The sequence below is a fragment of the Hippocampus zosterae genome, chromosome 2 (assembly GCF_025434085.1).
Source record: "Hippocampus zosterae strain Florida chromosome 2, ASM2543408v3, whole genome shotgun sequence".
Lineage (NCBI taxonomy): Eukaryota > Metazoa > Chordata > Actinopteri > Syngnathiformes > Syngnathidae > Hippocampus > Hippocampus zosterae.
Genome location: NC_067452.1, coordinates 5,943,774 through 5,963,825, shown reverse-complemented (window position 1 = coordinate 5,963,825; position 20,052 = coordinate 5,943,774). Strand labels below are relative to the sequence as shown.

Below are 20,052 nucleotides of genomic sequence, written 5' to 3'. Positions count from 1 at the left end.
TCTCCTCTTTTATAGTGCATTCCTTTTACCACTAGATGGTGCTGTTGATCTGTATTATTTATGCATTGATAACGGGCAGGCTGCATCAGTGGCCCTCGCAGGCCAGGACAGTCATCCAGAGGAGACCCAGCCAAGAGGACGGAGACCTGACCCGGGGACTGAGTTCACCGACTGGCCTCACCAAAGTACCCCAGCGGGCCTCCAAGCAAATACTACCCCACCACACATCAGCCGAGAACATTCTCGGGACCCCTTAAAAAACACCAGTTGTACTGTCTCTGCTGCTGTTTTTTGGATCTGTCTTGTCAATTGCCTAATTTTTTTAAATTGGGGGGCTTTTTGGCCATGTTAGGGCTTCCAAAAAAGTGGTTACTTCGCCGAAACAATATAAACACGACAGTTTCACAGCCTCTCCGCCGCCTGTATCAATGTATGCTTTTTGATCATCTGAAAACCATCAAGTTGATGCTTCTACTCATGAAAATTAGCAACATTTGGAAGCAAACGCTCGGCAATACAGCAATTCATCAGTCCTGTCAGTTTTTCTGTTAGTGGGTCTTCAACTTCCTCGTTTGTCTGTGAGTGGTGCTTCCTCTTTCGCTTACTAGCATGAATGTTTTTTGGGGTGAGGCTTCAAAAAGAGTTTGGTAACGGTTAACTTTGACATATTAGAAAACAATCTCACAGAACAGACGTTTAAACGGATTGGCCTGACTCTGACCAGTTAGTTTGGTTTCAGATTCAAATTGTTTTGTGGGGCTGATGAGACTTGCACAAGATGGGTGAGTACAAGAGAGAATGTTATTTACTTGTTCCAATTCAACAACTCATCATGATTTTCTGTCTCTTTGCAGCAGTTGTGTGTTCATTGATGGATGTTTGACAAGTCTGTGGTATTTGTAGTTGTGGCAATATCTGTCGATGTAGTTTAGGTGCTGTCTGCTTGAGTCTATGTTTATGCGTTGGAAATGTTGGGAGACACCAGCACCCTGTCTTGGAGGAGCATGTCTCCCACCGGCCAACCCAAGACCCCAGACATGTCCCCCACGGCGACGACTGGCAGCAACAGTATCTTCCCGGTGAAGATTATCAAAGTGTGTTTCCTCAGCAACAGCTTCAACCTCGGCAAGAACTTCAAATTGGTCCGCTGCGATGAAGGAATGGCAGTCAAGGTAATTTAAAACTACGATGCTAACTAATACTACTACAGTTTTGTTCTGTGTTGTGGGGTTCTGTTCGTACTTCTGTGCCTCTTGGAAGGATCCAGCACCCTATTTTAAGACCATTTGTGATAGCCATCATGCATTACATTATTGATTATCACTCAAGGGCGGTCAAGTGGTAAACGCGTCGACCTCACAGTGCAGAGGTACCGGGTTTGATTCTGGCTCCGGCCTCCCTGTGTGGAGTTTGCATGTTCTCCCGGGCCTGCGTGGTTTTTCTCCGGGTGCTCCGGTTTCCTCCCACATTCCAAAAACATTCATGACAGGCTGAATGAACACTCAAAATTGTCCCGAGGTGTGAGTGTGAGCGTGGATGGTTTTTCGTCTCTGTGTGCCCTGCGTTTGGCTGCCAACCGGTTCACAGTGTCCCCCACCTACTGCCCGAAGACGGCTGGGATAGGCTCCAGCACCCCCCATGACTCTTGTGAGGATAAAGCGGATTGGAAAATGGATGGATGGATGGATTATCATTCAATTCCTGGAAAGACACACGAGAAAGACTAACATTCACACAAACTCCATACAAAAAGGCCTTTGCCAAGACTTTGTTGCTCAATGGGACCAACACTAACCAGTTATGCGTGTAGTTTTATTAGTCTTCTTATATAGATACATCAATACAACTATTATATCGTAGACAGCACAGAGTGTGCAATCCATCTTAATATGTTTGTTGCTAGCTGTCACAAACTCAAAATAGTGACTGTATACTATTTCTAGTTTGAAAACACAAGTAAGTCTCTGTTCTTCCTCAATTGCTCTTTATGGAACACGTAAGTAGTCAATGCACTCCAGACGTGACACAATGCTTACGTGATGCCCCGGGTTCTAAATTAACTTTTTTGATCACTGGTGACTCTCTGAAGTTACCAGTCAACCAGAATATCCATGAGGCAAATTTCTTTTTAAACTTTAGCTGTGCTGTTTATATCTACCTCACTCACAGTATCACTGTTGGTTTCTCGCACCGGTTACAATCTCGGCTGTAGCATGAAACGCCAGCATTTGTGCACCCAATTGATGTATTAAATGTCATTATGTAGCATTAATGTGCAGTAATATTGGGAATTTAGGAGTCAATGCCAGGCGTGAACGAATGAACGTGAACGCCGAGAACAATAGATATCTGACCAACATTAGGGATAAACTGGAAAAAGAGAATATGATCGAAATGGCTCACCTCTTCAGGGCGGACAGTTGCGAGAAAGGGATCAGAATTGTCATCTGTAGGACCGCGGGCCCCAACGTAATGTTTACTACATATGAAGGTGAAAGGATTCAACTTGCTCGCATTAATTTCGTCTTTTGGACGTACACACAAGTTAACTTAGCGTTCACATTTATCCCTCTGAGTTTTTGGTTTTGGGAAACAAATAAAAAATGCATCCTTCAAATGTGGACGATAGTAGTATCTTAAGTCATTTCTGCAAGTTCCATAGCAGCAGAGTTTACTTGGCATGTTTTTTTTTCCTGAGATAAATGGGCAGAAAGCAAACAGTCATTGCATGAGTCGTCTACGAGAATGCTTCTTCTATATTGCCCTTCCTCCAGTTCATAGCGTGATGTCACACTGCCCTGCGGTCTGAAAATAGCACTGGTGCGACACGCTATTATTTGCTAGTCTCTTGGAGTAAAATGGACGCAGTTGTCTCCTGTATTTTCGGCCAATAGGTTTTTGCCCACAAAAAAAAATATTGTGATTTGGGGTATTGGCAGGTGTTAATTTAAAACCCCGATTGATGTTACTCCCCCAGACGGGGATGTGAATTTGAATACTCCAACAATCCGTTTCCCTATGTTCTAGCTGTGAATACTCCTCTAGTTTATTATTCATTAACTGCCCATTTTTCAAAATGCACAATACATGCACAAGAGAGCACTATGGCTGAGAAGTATGTGCTGTTTAATTCTTGTCAATTCTTTCACATTGCTACAATTCACAGCCGGTCAACTGCAACTGCCTTTAATTAATGGTGACATTTGAAGAGTTAATGTAGTCTGATTACTAGACTATAAAAAGGAATGTGTTAGATTATTCGTAACTCAAAAAGCACAGTTCTGAGGTTTGGGGTTTTCCAATACAGGCTCTGCCCTTCCTGTGTGGCGTTTGCATGTTCCCCTTGTGCTTGTGTGGGTTTTATTATGCCACTCTGTTTTTTTTCACACATTGAAAAATATGGTTCACTGTAGACTCAAACGCTAACGGTGTAGTGGTGTACTCGCCTTACTTCCACCCAAAGTCAGCCGGGATAGGCTCCCGCAACGGCAACCCTGTTGCCCATGATCCTGTTCTGGATAAGCGGTGTTGAAAATGGACGGACGGACGGATGGATGGACATTTGGGTAGCACGGTTGTCGACTGGTTAGCACCTTGGCCTGACTGTGAGTGCAGAGCTGAAGGGTTCTATTTCGGCTCTGGCCTTCCTGTGTGGAGTTTGCATGTTCTCTCCGTGCCTGCGTGGGTTTTCTCCGGGTACTCTGGTTTCCTCCACATCCACAAAGCACGCGTGGCAGAATAATGGAACACTCTAAATTGTCCCTTGGTGTGACCGTGAGAGTGAATGGTTGTTCGTCAATGTGTGCCCTGCGATTGGCTGGAAACCAGTTCAGGCTGCCCGAAGACAGCTGGGATCGGCTCAAGTACCCCCCGCGGCCCTCGTGATGATTAGCGACTCAGAAAATGGATGGATGGATGAAAACTCAAATTGTCCTAAGTTGTGAATGCCTGTTTTCCTATATGTGCCATGCAATTGACTGACGTCCAGCCCAGGGGGGGGGCCCTGCCTCTCCCCCAAAGTCAGCTAGGATAGGCTCCAGCATACCTCTGACCCCCGCAAGTAAAAGCAGTGGATTCAGTTGCGTTGAGTATAACTTAAGGGAGAGTCAAACTACTATGTGTTTTGGGCTTTGCCTAGTTGAGTACATCATGATATATGACCAAGTCTTCAGCTTCACAACACCATCTTCTGTCATAGGATGTCATCAACATTGTCCTGTCGGGTGGCTGCGTGGGTCCTGGCATAAAACACACCCAGTGCTACGGGCTCCTCCTCAAACACCTCAAGTCGTCCGAGATACACTGGCTGCACCCGGACCTGACAATGACTGAACTCACCCAGCGTTACGAGCAGCAGCACCTGGAGGCTGAGTGGAGGTTTATATGCCTTGCCGATTGTGGTGCAGTACACGTGCTTGAAATGAAATGAGGCAACGTTACTGTGAATGTTACTTTTCCAGATACGACTTAAGGATCAGGTACATTCCATCAAACTTCTTAGCAAAATTCCAAGAGGACAGAACCACCATGCTCTACTTTTACCAACAGGTCAGTTATGTTGTTGTTTGAAAGGCTTGTATTGACTTGAAAAGATACAATGGTTTTAACATATGTTGTGTGTTTGCAGGTACGCAGCGACTATATGCAGCAGTTTGCCTCAAAAGTCAGCGATGGGATGGCTCTCCAGCTTGGTTGCCTGGAGATTAGGTAGTGAATACTCCCAAATTCACACCTCTGTATCTGTTTTTTTTGGGGGGAGGGGGGTCGGGCGGGGGGGGGGGGGTTGTATGGAAAAAGAAAACCCTGCCTGCTCTTTTGTTGTGTTGGCAGGAGATTCTACAAAGACATGAATCCAAACGGACTGGAGAAAAAGTCCAACTTTGAGCTGCTAGAGTAAGTCAGTGCCTTGTGATTTGTGTACAAAGTACAACCTCTGACAATATATCATCGAACACACGCATCACATTCAGAGAGAACCTGAGTTCCTGGAGCAAAGACATTTTTCTTTGAAACCTCATACAGAAGTCCCATTTTCTGTCCGCCGACAGTGGCCACAAGTCTAGTCTTGGCTGTCCGTTTAAAATACGCTCACTTAGACTCACGTTTCCAAATGGTCCGCATCATTTAGACCAGTGCAAATGTCTGTGCTCAAGGGCCACATTTTATTTTGAAACTGGATGGATGGAATCACTAGAGATGGACCGAGTTGTATGCAAAAAATGTAAAATTGTAAATGTCAGACAAATTGCTCACGCAGTTGTTCACAAAGTGATGAACTTAACCTCTTCCTTGCTTGTGAACAGCTGAGCCTTTTTTTCATTTAGAGTGTTATGAATGGGTATAAAACCTGTTTCCAGTTAACTGCAATTGGCAGCAATTTTCCTGTCCTGTTGTTACCCTGTCCCAGTTATTTGTGAATGTGTTGTCATCTTCAAACTCAAAATAAGAGAATAAAAAAAAAAAAAGAACACAACAATGTTGTGAGTGAACATATTGCCTCTATATTGTATTTATTTGAATATATGTTGAAAATTATTTCCAAATCACCAGGGCTTTTTTTCACAGCATCCCAAATTAATTGGATTTGGTGTAATGTGTTACCAACAAGATTTTTGGTTGATCACGATCTGACTTTTCTCCATTAGGAAGGAAGTTGGACTGGACTTGTTCTTTCCGAAAGAGCTTATCAACAGCATGAAGGTAGAGGTCCATCTGTCACACATTCTATGGGGGCCTACGTCACCTGAAACTGATTTGTGACTTTTTAATTTTTTCACTTAATGAACGCCAGCCGAAACAACTGCGTCGCATGATCCGGCAGACATTTCAAGGCTACGGCACTCTGAACCAAGAACAGTGCATGGTCAAGTTCTTCAGCACTCTGGCTCAGTGTTACAGCTATACACAGGAGAGATTTGCCTGCCAGCTGGTGGTGAGTCATGGGGAATGGAAATTAGACATAATTCCCATAAGTTATACATTTGTGACATAGATTTATCCACCATAGCATTTGGTACACCTATATCAGTTGTTGGATCAAAAATTCAACCCTTGCAAAAATTAGCCTCCAGGAGAGAAACCCAACCACCTAGGGGGAGAACAGGCAAACTCCATACAGGAAAGCCTGAGCCCCTAATCGACCTCGACCGCTGTACTCTGAGGCGCACGTGCTATATGTCGTCCGAAATGAACCCGCAGCGCTTTCCACAATTTAACGTGTCCAAATAAACCTTGCCCAACAACTTCCTTGAAGTTGTCCATTCGGGACCTGTGTCAGGTCAATTTTCCAATTTCTATCCAGTCATCCAGGGGGGGCAGTATGGCTCAGTGGTAGAGTGGTTTTCTCCAAAGCCAGCGGTTGGGGGTTTGATCCCCGGCCATTGCAGCCATTGCAGTCAAAACATACAAGCTACGTGGCAAAGTTGTAATTTTTTGGGAAGGATTCGTTAATCACCGTTTGGTTTAAATGTATGAATAGTATCTTAGCCTGTGGCTGCTGAGTGTTGGGTAAAAACCTTTTGTACTAGTTCATGGTATGAACTTTTTTTGAGACCATTGGCCCATTTTTGCAAGTTATTGTCTGTGCTGCAGTATATTCTCACATGCACGATAGATTGTTGTACAGTATGTGGCTGTGTGCGTCCCTTCAGCATGGTTGGCGTGTAACAATCGACTTGGTCATTGGATCTGAAGGTATCAGTCAGCAAACTGACAATTCAACAGTAAGCGCACACTCTTTAAGAAAATACATTCATGCTATTATCATACATCTTGCTGAAATAAAGAAAGTTTTTTTTCTTTTTTGTTTTCAGCCTGTCCTCCTGGCCACATTCTCCCAGGTGAATAGTATCTTGTTCTCTAAAGAGAGCCATGGCCGAGCTCTGCTCACTGTATACATAGAGGGAACAAAACAGGTAACTCGTCCTTGGTGTAAAGTAATAGTGTCATGTTTGCATAAAACAACATTGCTATGGTGGGAAATAATGAAGTCCAAATACTTTGTATTTGTACCGAAGTCGATTTTTCTGTTACTTTGCTTGAGTACAGTATTTACGTACTTTGTATTTTTATGAGATATTTTTGCTCCCTGCCCCCTTTCATTTGAAAACAAGCATCTGTGGTTTCTGCTCCTTACTATGTTAAAATAGGCCCTTTACATTTTTCAACGACTACGGATGATATGATTTAATCAAGACTTCAAGGTAAAGTCAACCGCGTCTGAAATCTGGGTTGATTGCGATCGTTGGGTTTTATAAGGTGGAAGAACAGCTACAGCAGTGAAATGGAGGAACATGAACAGGGAGCATTGTCAACAACAGATTAAGGGCAGCAAGATATTTCCCATCAATAGCCTTATTCTACTCAGCCATTTAAGAATAGTTTGTCAGCTACAAAAACAAATCATGGCGAAAGCGTTGTGTCTTGTGGCGAAAGCGTTGTGTCTTGTGCCACCTGAAAAACCACCATCTTATGGCATTTAAAAATTCTCCGTCTAACCTGAAAAAATATACCAGTATTCTGTTGTTGTTTTTTAAATTATCAGCTAATTTTCACATTTTTGGTTCATAACACAGTCGCCTCTTGTGGTTTGGCACCAATGAATATTTGCAGGTTTTTTTTCAATATTTTCCCCTCCAAAAATGTTTGCCGGTACTGTAATATCATAGCATTACCCCTCCCCCCCACACCTTACCTTTCCCTGAAAAAGTATTCTGAATGTTTATTGGCATTTTTTGAAGTGTTTTGGGGGGGGGGGGGGCAGCATTCCTATTGCTTTTCAAAGACATGGATTCTTGCTATTCAAGGACCAGCCCGGTCTCTATCCCCTGTGTCAGTTGTATTAGCAAAGCTATGGGAACTCGATGATGTCAAGTATTTTGTGTGCTTAGTTTTTTGTTGTTGTGCCAAGTTATCAAATAATAATTGGCAGTGAAAATTCATTTTTACATCTTACTTTTGCAGTTCAGTACTTTTCAGCGTCTGTACTTTTTTTAATTTTACTTCTGCGCAGGAGTTGATTAACTAGTTGGAGTTTATTATCCAAGTGTCTGCGCTTTTTAAATCCAGAATACATTCGTACCTCGGTTTTCAACCATAATCCATCCCAAAAGGCTGTTTGAAAAGCGATTTGTTCGAAATCCGAAACTACTTTATTCACCCATGATTAGGGGCTAAAACACGATGCAGAAATAACAAAAAAAGATTTGCGTAAATCACAACAAACACGTCTGCTCACAATGAACGTTACACGAGGAAGCGTCACTCCTCGTGTAAGGAAGCCGAGAGGAGTCGAGTGGCGTACACTATTCAGGTTTGCTTAGTTTGGTCGAAAACCGGTTTTCGGTCATAATCCGAGGCGTGAAAACCTAAAAATTTCTGGTCGAAATCCGATTTGGTCGATAAAAGAGACGTTTGAAAACCGAGGTTTGACTGTATAATCTTTCCATTTTTCTCTCAGAGAAACAAATGTTCCTCATATACTCTGCCAGTCTTACAGGACTTTGTGGGGACATAGCCAAAGTGTGCTGGCCTCCTTGTGTTTTAGTTTCACAATAAATATACTTTTTCATCCCGCAGCCCCTCTCAGTGAGTACAGAGTCTATGGCTGTAGCAGAAAACATGGCCAACCTAATTGATGGCTTCTGCCAGATAGAGCGCTCCTCTGAGGGCTCACTCATTAAGAGGCCTAGCAAAGGTATACACATTAGGCAGTGGCCTAAAATGAAGAAGTCATTTCGAATGAACGCGCGTGACACATTTGAGAAAATCATTTATCGTTTATTCTTACAGTGAGACTGAAACTGCCCGACATTCCAAAACGGTGAGTTAAATTTTTATAGGGCACCCTCAAAATTCGTAGTTGTCTTGACATCTATCTCAATAAATGTTTCATCTCATTCAGCAATGACTTGACTGGACCAAATAGAGGTTTGACTAAGTTTAATACTAAGCTCGAACACATGCAGTAAACTGTTATCCGTAAACATAGACGGGTACATTTTCAGCATTTCTGTCTTCTGTCTTCAGATTCGGACATTTATGCTGAGATTCCTGAGAGCCCGACAAACCCTTGTGGTGAGTCAACCTTCACCGAGCCTAATAATCCCTGAAAATGTGGCATGGTCATTAAAAAAAAAATGTTTGTGCATTCAGAGAAGCAAAGGATCTCCCGAGTAAATGTAATTTTAGGTCAGATCCTGGGTGAGGGCTTTTTTGGAGAGGTTCATGAGGGTGTGTATAAAAGCCCGGTGAGTTGATCTGCGGTGCATTGCATCACTGCATTGCCTGCCCTGGGTGATCAAATCATTGGGGTGACTGTGTTTTGTGTCTAAAGACAGGCGACACAATCCAAGTGGCCATCAAAACCTGCAAGGACTGCTCAGCAGGCGTGAAGGAAAAATTTCTCAGTGAAGCTGGTCAGTTTGTTCACATTCACAGAAAACATCCATGCATGATTTTCCTGAAACAAATCACATACATAAATGCCTGACAAAGCTGATTGATTTGCAGATTTAATGAAAAATCTGGACCACCCACACATTGTGCGCCTAATTGGAGTCATTCATGTTGATCCGGTCTGGATTGTCATGGAACTCTATCAACATGGAGAGGTATGCGTGCATTTTTAGAAATCGGTGCAGTGTTCCCTCACAAATTGCAGTTAATGCGGAAAGATCAAAACAAAAGTTCTAGATTATATTTCCATGAAATATACCATGAAATTACGGTCATCCCCTACTGAAGCTATGAGCAGTATAGAGATGCAGGTGTGGGCAAACCTTGGTGTTCAAAGGCCAGATTTTATTTTTATAATTTATTTTTTATTTTTTTTATAGAAAGATGTGCCAGGTCGTTCTTAGATTGGTTTATGAAAAGAAACTTTTAAGTAAAATCGTCTATTTTAAAAAAAGAAAATATGTATATATTTTAATTATATTTATCATTATAAATTGTACAATATACATTATTATAGGGCACTTGATAAGATAAATGCTCAGATTAAAGAACCAAAAGTGGCCCATTGGTCATATACCGCACACCAGAGACACCAATTATGGTCCACGCTTTGCATCCATTTTCCAATCTGCTTATCCTCACAAGGGTCGCGAGCGTGCTGGATCCTATCCCAGCTGTCGTGGGGCAGTAGGCAGGGTACACCCTGAAGCGGATGCCAGGCAATCGCAGTGCACACAGAGACGAACAACCATCCACGCGCACACTCACACCTACGGACAATTTAGAGTGTTCAATCAGCCTGCCATGCATGTTTTGGAATGTGGGAGGAAACCGGAGTACCCGGAGAAAACCCACACAGGCTCGGGGAGAACATGCAAACCCCACACAGGAAGGCCAGAGCCAGAATCGAACCCTGCACCTCTGCACTGTGAGACTACGAGACGACCATCCACCGTCCCCCCTGCCCCTCATTCTAAACAGCCAAAAATTTACACTCAGTAGAGTAAAACATTTAAACAATTTTGAAGTGATATTTAGCTAGCAGAGTTTATTCACTCAGATTACTCAGTTACTACATTTTATAGAGAGAGTATTTGAGTACATTTTACATATATGGTATCAATTTATGGAAAAAAAGCTTACTCAAGGGTTAAGCAAATGAACCCAAAACCATCAGGTTGGGAGAGAGCCACACTATCACCTGAGCATTGTCGCTCAGACTGTGAGTTAGTAAATCGCAGGTGTCAAGTGGAATACTTGTATCTCCAAAAAGAGACCAAAAAGAGTATTTGGGGTCTCCTTTTGGAGACAGCTGCTATTTCTCAGAATCACATTTATTGACCAACTATGAAAAACACACAAGGAATTTACATTGCCAGTTACAACGCGTCCAGAAAAACAGAAACAAAACAATGACCAACAGAGGGACACAGAACGGGAAGCCTGGCGGTTTGCTATTAAGCGCTCTGATATCTTTGATGTGAAAAGAAAACAAGAGGGAAGAGGAGGGACCCCCCCCCCCCAAACAGACTGCAAATATTCTCCTGAAATGGTTGAAACCTAAGAAAAAAATTTCACATATTTTAAAGGACATGTAGAACAAATCTTGAGACTTAACAGTGAACGAGGAGGATGGAAGAGGAAAGAGGGGGAAACGTGTCACAACCAGTCTGACTTGCTGTTCAGATAGGAGCGTTCTGTCAGTCATGTTACGACACTGTGCTGGAGCAAATAGGAATCCAACGAAGGCATTGACATTTCAGGGCATAATGTTGCATGTTATTGTCATTTGTTTGTGTGAATGTGTGTCAAGTATCCACAGCTGCAAGGGCAAGCCTTATCAGTCTTTGCTTTGGGAAGGAGGGGTAAGAGGGGTGATAAGCGGATTTCTCCATCCATCCATTCATTTTCTAATCCGCTTATCCTCGCAAGGGTCGCAGGTGTGCTGGAGCCTATCCCAGCCGTATTCCGGCAGTAGACAGGGGTAACTTGTTGCTGGCAAATTGCAAAGGACATATAGACGCAGGGGACAGTCCAGATAACAGCTGTTTTGGGAACAGGCCATCCACAATTTCAGACAGACTTGAAGGTTTTTTAGCTTGTGACTCTCAATGGGGTCATTGATTTGAATCCTCGATCAATCAATCCATTTTTCCAGGCCGGGCCAAGTGCTCCTCGCTTTTTCCATTTCGTGAAGCAACAGCACATCCACATTGCAATTAAGTTTTATCAACGCACGAGTCTGAGTGTTGATTACCCACCCCACACCTTCTAGAAAGGCCAGCAGCTTGTTCTCTTCTAATGAAGCTGCTGAATTTTGCGATAGATTTCAATGGTCACTCCTATTAGTTGGGCCACGTCTACTCAGAACTCAGTTTCTACCCACCTAAATTCATTGCAAGTCAATGAGTTCTTTTATGATTGTCTGTGTTGATGGTGTCAGCTGGGGAACTATCTGAAGGAGCAGAAATCGACCCTGAGAACAGCAACATTAATACTGTACTGTCTACAAATCTGCAAAGCCTTATCATACCTGGAGAGCCTCAACATGGTGCACAGGTATGGGCAGATGATCTTTTTTTCTCTTCCTGTGCCATCGTTAATTTTGTTGTGCATTCTACTGTGCTTATGTAGAGATATAGCAGTGAGAAACATCCTTGTGGCATCTCCTGACTGTGTCAAACTTGGTGACTTTGGTCTCTCTCGTTACATAGATGATCAGGAGTACTATAAAGGTACGCACACATTCACGAGTGCAAAGATTCTTGGTGCCAGTTCATTATCTAATGGAATGTATCTCCTTGATTATGCAGCATCTGTTTCAAGAATGCCAATCAAATGGATGGCTCCAGAATCTATCAACTTCCGACGGTTCACCATTGCCAGTGATGTCTGGATGTTTGGTTAGAAACCCCCTCATGCAAGTCTTATCTACAAAGACAAATACAAATACATTTACTGGATATGTCATTCTGTGTTAAATCGGTATGAAAATCCCACATCACCAAAATGATCATTGTTAACAGGACCATCACAGTACTGCTAAAACAATTTTTTAAAAACAAAATCTTCTCTGAATTCAAACAGCATGACACCAGCAACTCGATGCACTTTGCACAACAGCAGCAACCAAAAAGAATTGGCATGCATTCAAGATCCCCTCCCTGAGCTGTCACCCACAGTGGCGGAGATGTTTGTGTGTTCCAATGATTCGAGGAGTTACTGTAAGTTGTCTGCAGTTTTATTCATGGTAAACGGGTCACCGGTGAGGGACCAGACAAATAATGGCTCCAAGATCCACCTACTCCAATGGGGCCCAGCTGGGCACAGCTGGAAGAGGCAAGATGGGACCCCTGACCCATGTGCCAGCATCTATGAGGGAGGCCAAGAGGGTCGGTTTTATAGTAACCTGCATGGTGGCTGAAGGCAGAAGACAAGGCGGTTTGATCCCCGGCTACAGAAGCTGGCTCCAGTGACATGAAACCTCACCTCTCTGGCAGGGACGTTTAATGGTAGAAGGTCTGTCACTTGTATAGCTCTTTTCTGGCAGCGTTTCACACTGTTACTTCAGCAACTGGGGGTTGAGTTTCTTACTCAAGGACTCTTCGACATGGCCGCAATGGCCGGGGATTGAACCACCAACCTCTGGATTGGGAAACAACCACTTTACCACCGAGCCATGATGCCTTATAAGTATCAGTCAGGCTCAAGTCGACACACAGCTTGAGCCCTGGTACCAGTCCTCTAGAGAGGAATTGGACTCAACTCCACTCTGTAACTGCCCATGGTGAGAAGTCAAGTCAACAGTTTTTATAGAGCACTTTCAAACAGCCATCGCTGCATACAAAGTGCTGTACATGGAGCGATTTAAAATGCACAATAAACAGTAAGACAAATCGGTAATAAAGGCGGTAGAAAGCACCAAACAGTAAAATCAAGAACAAATCTAAGTCATGCTGAGTCGAACGCCAAAGAATACAAGTGAGTTTTGAGGAGGGCTTTGAAGATGGGCAGCGAGGAGGCGTGCCGAATGTTCAGTGGGAGTTTCATTCCAGAGAGAGGGACCAGCAACAGAAAAGGCTTGATCCCCTCTGAGCCTCAGTTTAGTTCTTGGTATTTCTAACAAAGTCTGGTCCACAGACCTGAGGCACCGGGCAGGTGTGTAGGGGCGGATGAGCTCAGAGAGGTAAGGTGGCACGAGATTATTCAAAGATTTGAAAACAAAGAGGAGGATCTTGAAAATAACTCTAAAATGAAGGGGAGCCAGTGAAGGGATGCCAGAGCAAGAGTTATGTGCTCCCTCTTATGAGTACCAGTCAAGTGCCGAAAAGTGTGACCAAACATATTGACGGTGAACAAGAGGCTAGCATCCCTCCGCCTTCAGGTGAGGGGAATGTAAGAAGCTGAAGGGAGGTGTGGAGCTGTCAACTTATCACCCGCTTGTAGTATGTTGGCTCGATAGTGGGGAAAGCTGCTGCATCGACCCGGCAGATCTAAATGTATTGTAAGCCTCTGCTGTCTTTCAGAGACCCCTATCAAAAAAAAAAAATTAAACTCCCACCTCCAGCAGAACTAGAAACCTGTGTCCCGGGGGGAGGCGAGGATCATTGGGTCCTAGTGGATGATGTTGTTCTGATGATGTTCTGCGTCTCCATTGTTGAGACGACCGACCGGAGCTGCGGCCATAAGATGTTTCAGTGCCTATAGTGGTGGCAATTCCTGAGCCTCTTTGGTGGTCGTTGTGGTGAAAACTCAGGCATGGACGGGATTTGGTGAGTTCATGGATACTGTATGATTTTTGGATGGTTTTGAAAAAATTCTGGTCCACCATCCAACGTCTCAGAGGAGAAAGCAGTGCCCCATCAACACTGCGTATAGTGAGGATGGGGCGGTGCTGACCTCAACTCAGGACATTGTGAGTCACGGGCCGACTATTTCATCCTCATATATTGCATGACACACTTTCCCAAGAGAAAGCAGAATCTGGGGACGCTAAGACGGGCTCGCCTATCTCTGGGGATTTAAAAAGCTCCTTGGTGGCAGGACAGGATGAAATCCACCTGGAGTTCCTGAAGGCTCTGCATGTTGTGGGGCTGTCCTGATTGACATGCTTCTGTAACATCGCATCATCATCAACATCGTATCTGGCAGTGGCAGAAGCATACCACATGGTGATGGAGGAGGTGAGGATGGGCTTGATGATGGCCATGTAGAACTGCACCAATATCTTGATAGGGAGGTTGAGTTATCTCAGCTGCTGCCGGAAGAACATCTTCAGCTGGGCCAAAGGACAAAGGAGCTGATGGTCGGCTTCCACTTGAGTTCTCGGATGATGGTGGGGCCCGGGAAGCACAAGGAGTCCAAGATGGAGATGAAGGAGTCTGTGGGGCTGTGACTTTCCATCTCCTTTGTTTTGTGGGTGTTCAGCTCCAGGTTGTTGTGGTTGCACTAGGACACCAGCTGCTGCACCTCACAACAGGCAGACTCATCACCATTTGAGATAAGCCTGATGAGGTTAGTGTGCTTCACAAACTTGATCAGTGTTTGGACTGAGCCATGGCACTGAGGGGCTCTGTTGCTTTGACAGGGCCTGTGGGGATGTTGGGGATCATGGTGATGGTGTATGCGAGATGTGGGGGTGTCCAGAGACGGGGGGAGGAGGGGGAGAGGGTATCAAGGCATCGTTGGTAATTTGCCTAACGTTACGTTCAGACCGAAGATGAAATGTCGCTTTGCTCCCCGTGACTCGCATAAATGAAGGACCAAACACATTTTTGATGTCACCTGCCTTCCTAAAATGGCGTCGCGCATTAAAATTACCGGTAACCAAGGGGATGGTGGCCAAGACTGGACATAAACGATGGGAACACGAGATATTTATTAAACTTTACAATATTATCAGTTTCCCCATCAATAACTTGAACCGGGCCATCAAAGGTACACATTTATAAACAATTTATTCTTGGCTAGTTCGTGTGTCCCAGCGTGGAGGGGAAAAAAAGTACTATTTGAGAATGCAGCCCTTTTCCAGTCAGAGCCCCCACAGAACCCTCGACACATGTCGACCAAAATGTCTCATGTTTGCGTCCAAAAAGGTGTGTGCGTGTGGGAGATCTTTTCCATGGGCCAACAACCATTCCTCTGGCTGGAAAACGGACAGGTGATCACCCAACTGGAGTCCGGCGTCCGACTTCCCAAGCCACTGTTGTGCCCGCCCACTCTTTACTCTCTGCTGACCAGCTGCTGGGCCTATGAGCCGTACATCCGTCCGAGCTTCCGCCAGCTCGTCTGCTCCCTGAGGTACTCTGCTTCTTAATACACACCCTTAGGGGGCAAAACTGTATTACCCGTTCCTTTAAGGGGATATTATGGAAAACCCAAGGTCCAACCCACTGGTTGTCATTCTCAGGCCGGACTCACCTTTGGTCCAGCACTATATGGGGTGGGTGAGAGCTTGCTTACTGCATTAGATAGAGGCACCTCAAAAAGCAACCTAATGCCGGCATGAAAAACCATACGCTGTAAAAATCTGTACGGTATGGAATGCTTGATTCATGAGTAATTTCCAAAGGCTGTTATTATTATGTTATTAAGACACGTCAGCTTTTATAAACTGTGAAAAAAATGCATGTCTTCTCCAAATGACCTCATGTGAATTGTAAAGACAAATTGTTCAACACTGACTGTGCTTTGATAAAAGGGACCTTCTCAAAATGGAGGAGGCAGATTCACCACACCGCATCTCGTCCAGCTCGCCACTGGGCCATGACCACACCGAGCCTCCACCAAAGGTGCTGTAGAGTCACGTGAAGGCACAATTACTTCTAGCGGTTCTGGAACTACGAACACAGCATCTCATGTGATGTCTTATCAGCCTTCCAGAGTGCGACCCACCAGCCCCCTCGCCTCGCACAGTCAGGTTCGCTTCACGTGTGTCCATAAATTGCAGTGCATTTCTGACTCACACATTGTGTCACACACGTATTGTAAATTGAGCAAAAACAGCCCACGTTGTGTCAAAAGTAGCTTACCGGTATATTTGTGTGGTTGCACGCGTGTGTATGAGCGTGTGTTTGTCTTTGTAGGGAACAGCCTGGGACGTACCACTTTGGGAGAAAGGGCAAGAAAACGTTGACGACACTCTACGAAGGCAAAAAAGAGAGATGGCGATGGATAGTCAGTGGCTGGAGCAGGAGGAGCAACAACTGGTGATGCACCCAAAATACACACGCACGCACGCATGCACGCATGGACACACGTGCGATCAAATGAATGGTGTGTTTGTCTTGCAGGATCCTGCTGTACGAAAAGCTTCAAATACAAAGGTGCAATATTTTTTTCTCTCATTCTTCAGCTCAAATGTATGCACGACACCGATGTAGGCATTTGCATAATGAATTAGTGTTCAACAGGTGAACCTGTTAAAATTCAAGTGCTCCCCAATTCAAGCTGCTCTGCAAAAAAAAAAAAAAAAACACTAAATTGTGACCGGACCCTTTTTAATTTGCAGCTTCCAGAAAAAAATGCAGCTGACTGTAAGTTGCCTCGGATTTGGTACACTTTCAAGTTAAACTTCACAAATGGTAATAGGGAGGTGGCTAAGTCAAATAACCCCTGATGTTTTTAAGGTTCTCCACCAACGTCCCCCGTGACACCTGACATCACATTGGTAATACCAAATTCTTTTGCTCAGTTGGGCCGATGATTGAATCAAATTTGTATTTACTCGGGTGAGGAGACAATTCCAACAGAATAGTTGTGTTCTAGTCTTGTCCCACAGCTGAATTGGACCGATCGGATGATCAGGTTTACTCCGGCGTCATGGCGATAGTCAGACAAGTGGTCCAGCTGAAGAATGAGGTCAACATGCTGCCAGCCTCAGAGTACCCCAACGCTGTCAAAGTAAGTGCGCCATCTTTGTTTATTTTTACTTTTGATGTAACCTGGACACCCCCCCCCCCCCACGGACCTCACTCTCTATTTGCCCCCTCCCTCGTCACAATGCAGGCAGTTGGCGTCACTCTGCGAAGCCTCATTCAACACGTTGATGATATCCTGCCTTCCCTGCACGTCTCGATTACAAACGAGGTATTGTCCATTTTGGTATCCTGTCTTGTCCAGGGAAACCAAGACAACAAGTATTATAAAAAAATTTATAAAAAGATTTATTCAAGAAACAAAAAAGAAAATAAAAAAACATGGAGAGACACCGTTCACAGATCTATCAAGGGAGCCTTCGTCTTGCGGTCAGCATTCAGCATTTTGAGCAGCAACACAGAGTGCAGACTAGAGCATGAGCAGGCAACTTTGCTTATCCTCAGACCTGTTTTGAATTTGTTTTTGTGCTGTCTCAGATCATAGGCACAAAGAAGCTGCTGAACAAGGATTTAGGGGAGTTGATCAATAAAATGAGATTGGCCCAGCAGAACTCAGTGACAACACTGAAACAGGAGTGCCAACGACAGATGCTGGCTGCCGCACACACCCTGGCACTGAACTCCAAGAACCTGCTGGATGCTGTTGACCAAGCCCGTGTCAGGGCCAACCTTGTCAGGTTGAGACAAGATGAGGACAGCTCGGGGCAATAAGGTGTATTCTGTTATTTGTTTTAGTGTAGAAGATGTGGGACATGCATACAAAACCGAAATATGTAATGGAGAAATATAACATTTGTCTGAACTGCACTCTTGTGTTTGTTCAAAAAGGGAAAAAAAACGAACTGATGAAGGCTGTGCCGAAAGGTAATCTGAATGTCAGATTAAAGATAATTTCTTCATCTGCTATAGGGTGGGCTATGTTGGTTTTTGAATTTCAGAATTGGACATCTGCCACATGACCACAAAATTTACATTCACAAAGCCTTGTGTGTGTTTATGTCATCTCGCTCAAATAGGATAGGACCGGAAGGGAAATATCCTCGGCAAAAACCAGAATTTGAAGAGGGGCTACTGTGTGTCTCCCGGCTGTCTTGAAAAAGCTTGAGATCCCTCAGGAGGAGTTGGATAACATGGCGGGGGAAGGAAGTCTGCTTTATTTACTGCCCCATGACCAGACCTTGGATCAGTGGAAGAGCATATGGAAAACAATTCTATACTTTTGTAAATTTCTACGGATTGTAAGAAAGGGACAGGACTAGATAATCTTAAATACCCGTTCCTCATAAACAGGTTTTATTATATTTGAGTATTAGATAGTTCTCTGTGTTTATTTTTTAATGCTTTTCCATTAGACTGGTTAACCTTTGTTTTTAGTAAATGACCTGTGCAGAATCATGTGAGTCTAAAGTTAAAAAACAAAACAAAAACCAAACAGGATGCAAAGGCCGCGTTCTGAAATTCACTGACGCCCGTGCACTACTCTGACATTGGCTGTGCCCAATTGCACAGGACGGACACCCCCCCACCAGCGTCGCTTGACGCCACTTCCAGCCCGATTCCACTGCACGCTGTGTCCAAATTCGCCACGGTTTAAGCGGTCCACGGAGGATGAATGAGGACAAGCCCTTGAAGGCGTTGGAGGACCCAGCCTGCGAATTTTGTCCTCCTACAATTTGGAAACCACATGCAGTTGAAAGCCCGAGAAGTGACTGCATTCGACCGGAATGCAGTCTTCGGATGACGCGGCCTGTGAATTTCGACAGAAACAACCCCACAATGTTCGGAGAGACAAAGTGCACTCCGCTCAGAGTAAAATTCGATCGCAGCCTTCGTTCTCACCAATCAGCAATTTGTTCTTGAGGTGTAAATTCAAGCAGCGCATCGGCGGTGAACTCATGCGCGCTCCGAGCGTATTTCCGCCCATACACACGCGAACATACAAACCTGGTCTCGGTCGTGTTCGGATCGAAGTTCATTATCAGAAAAGAATGACAACACAATGTAAATTTCAGTTTATTCAATGGAAAGGACCTTCGGTAAATAACAGTGATTCCCATAGTACACACAAAGGACATAAATTATAGAGGCAAATGAAAGAAGTGTGTGTGTGTGGGGGGAGGGGGGGGGGGTGGAATCCACACTGCCCAGAGGGACACTGAGCAGGGTGCGGAAGAATCAGTGAAGTCTGAATTTGTCATTCATCATGTGAGCAGTTTCATTTATCCTGTACATGAAATTCTAAATGATAGTACAAAAAGGAATACAAAACACAAAAAACAGTACAACTGCTCGCAAATTATCCATAAATATTGATCCACATTGGTTTGACAAAACAATGACTTCTGTAAACATTTTCCACATCATGTGTGCATTACTATTTCAAAAAAACACAGCAGTCGCATAGTTATCTGAAAGAATCTCATGTTAAAGACTAAAAAGTAAGCCCAGTTTAAAAAATATGCCACTTTTTTGTGCCATCTTTGTGACATTTCTTTGCAACACTGCTGCAATTCTGGCCTCCTATTTTCACAGATGGACTGAAGTTTAGGTGGGCGAGATGGAACTGGATGTTGATCTTTTTTGTACACCAACAGCTGCAAAATGTGATGTGAGGTGATGAATGACAGCAGTGGTGTCATATTTTATAAGATGGGAGGGGGGGGAATAAAGAAAAAAAGACTAAGCTCTAAAATATTCGAACAAGGTCCATGATGTCTCC

At 44.2% G+C, this 20,052-nt stretch overlaps 1 protein-coding gene across 3 annotated transcripts; it reads left to right on the top strand.

Annotated features, from left to right (window-relative positions):
* The first annotated feature begins 517 nt into the window (after window positions 1–517).
* LOC127596348 (protein-tyrosine kinase 2-beta-like) lies at window positions 518–19,994 on the top strand. 3 transcript variants are annotated; one of them, XM_052058716.1, is made up of 30 exons: window positions 559–782; window positions 858–1,172; window positions 4,199–4,377; window positions 4,461–4,548; window positions 4,628–4,707; window positions 4,831–4,893; window positions 5,646–5,700; window positions 5,792–5,932; window positions 6,651–6,722; window positions 6,813–6,914; window positions 8,578–8,695; window positions 8,791–8,821; window positions 8,903–8,928; window positions 9,028–9,075; window positions 9,154–9,248; window positions 9,335–9,416; window positions 9,511–9,611; window positions 11,900–12,015; window positions 12,091–12,191; window positions 12,270–12,359; window positions 15,552–15,756; window positions 16,157–16,247; window positions 16,331–16,375; window positions 16,542–16,664; window positions 16,749–16,781; window positions 16,967–16,991; window positions 17,085–17,125; window positions 17,224–17,358; window positions 17,464–17,544; window positions 17,811–19,994. In XM_052058716.1, the coding sequence occupies exons 2-30, from the start codon at window positions 969–971 to the stop codon at window positions 18,042–18,044; spliced, it is 2,805 nt and encodes a 934-aa protein (XP_051914676.1). In that variant the 5' UTR covers window positions 559–782; window positions 858–968; the 3' UTR covers window positions 18,045–19,994. The 3 variants fall into 3 exon arrangements, with proteins under 3 accessions (XP_051914677.1, XP_051914676.1, XP_051914675.1); XM_052058715.1 differs by having other exon boundaries at window positions 855–1,172; XM_052058717.1 differs by lacking the exons at window positions 17,085–17,125; window positions 17,224–17,358; window positions 17,464–17,544; window positions 17,811–19,994 and having other exon boundaries at window positions 518–782; window positions 855–1,172; window positions 16,869–16,982.
* Window positions 19,995–20,052: the final 58 nt, after the last annotated feature.

What these genes read in the sequence shown, in the direction of transcription:
- LOC127596348 (XM_052058716.1), top strand. Translation starts at nt 969, where the DNA reads ATGTTGGGAGACACCAGCACCCTGTCTTGGAGGAGCATGTCTCCCACC. An exon ending in TGATCAGGAGTACTATAAAG is followed by an intron (nt 12,192 to 12,269) that starts GTACGCACACAT and finishes TTGATTATGCAG; the next exon opens with CATCTGTTTCAAGAATGCCA. An exon ending in AGCAGGAGGAGCAACAACTG is followed by an intron (nt 16,665 to 16,748) that starts GTGATGCACCCA and finishes TTTGTCTTGCAG; the next exon opens with GATCCTGCTGTACGAAAAGC.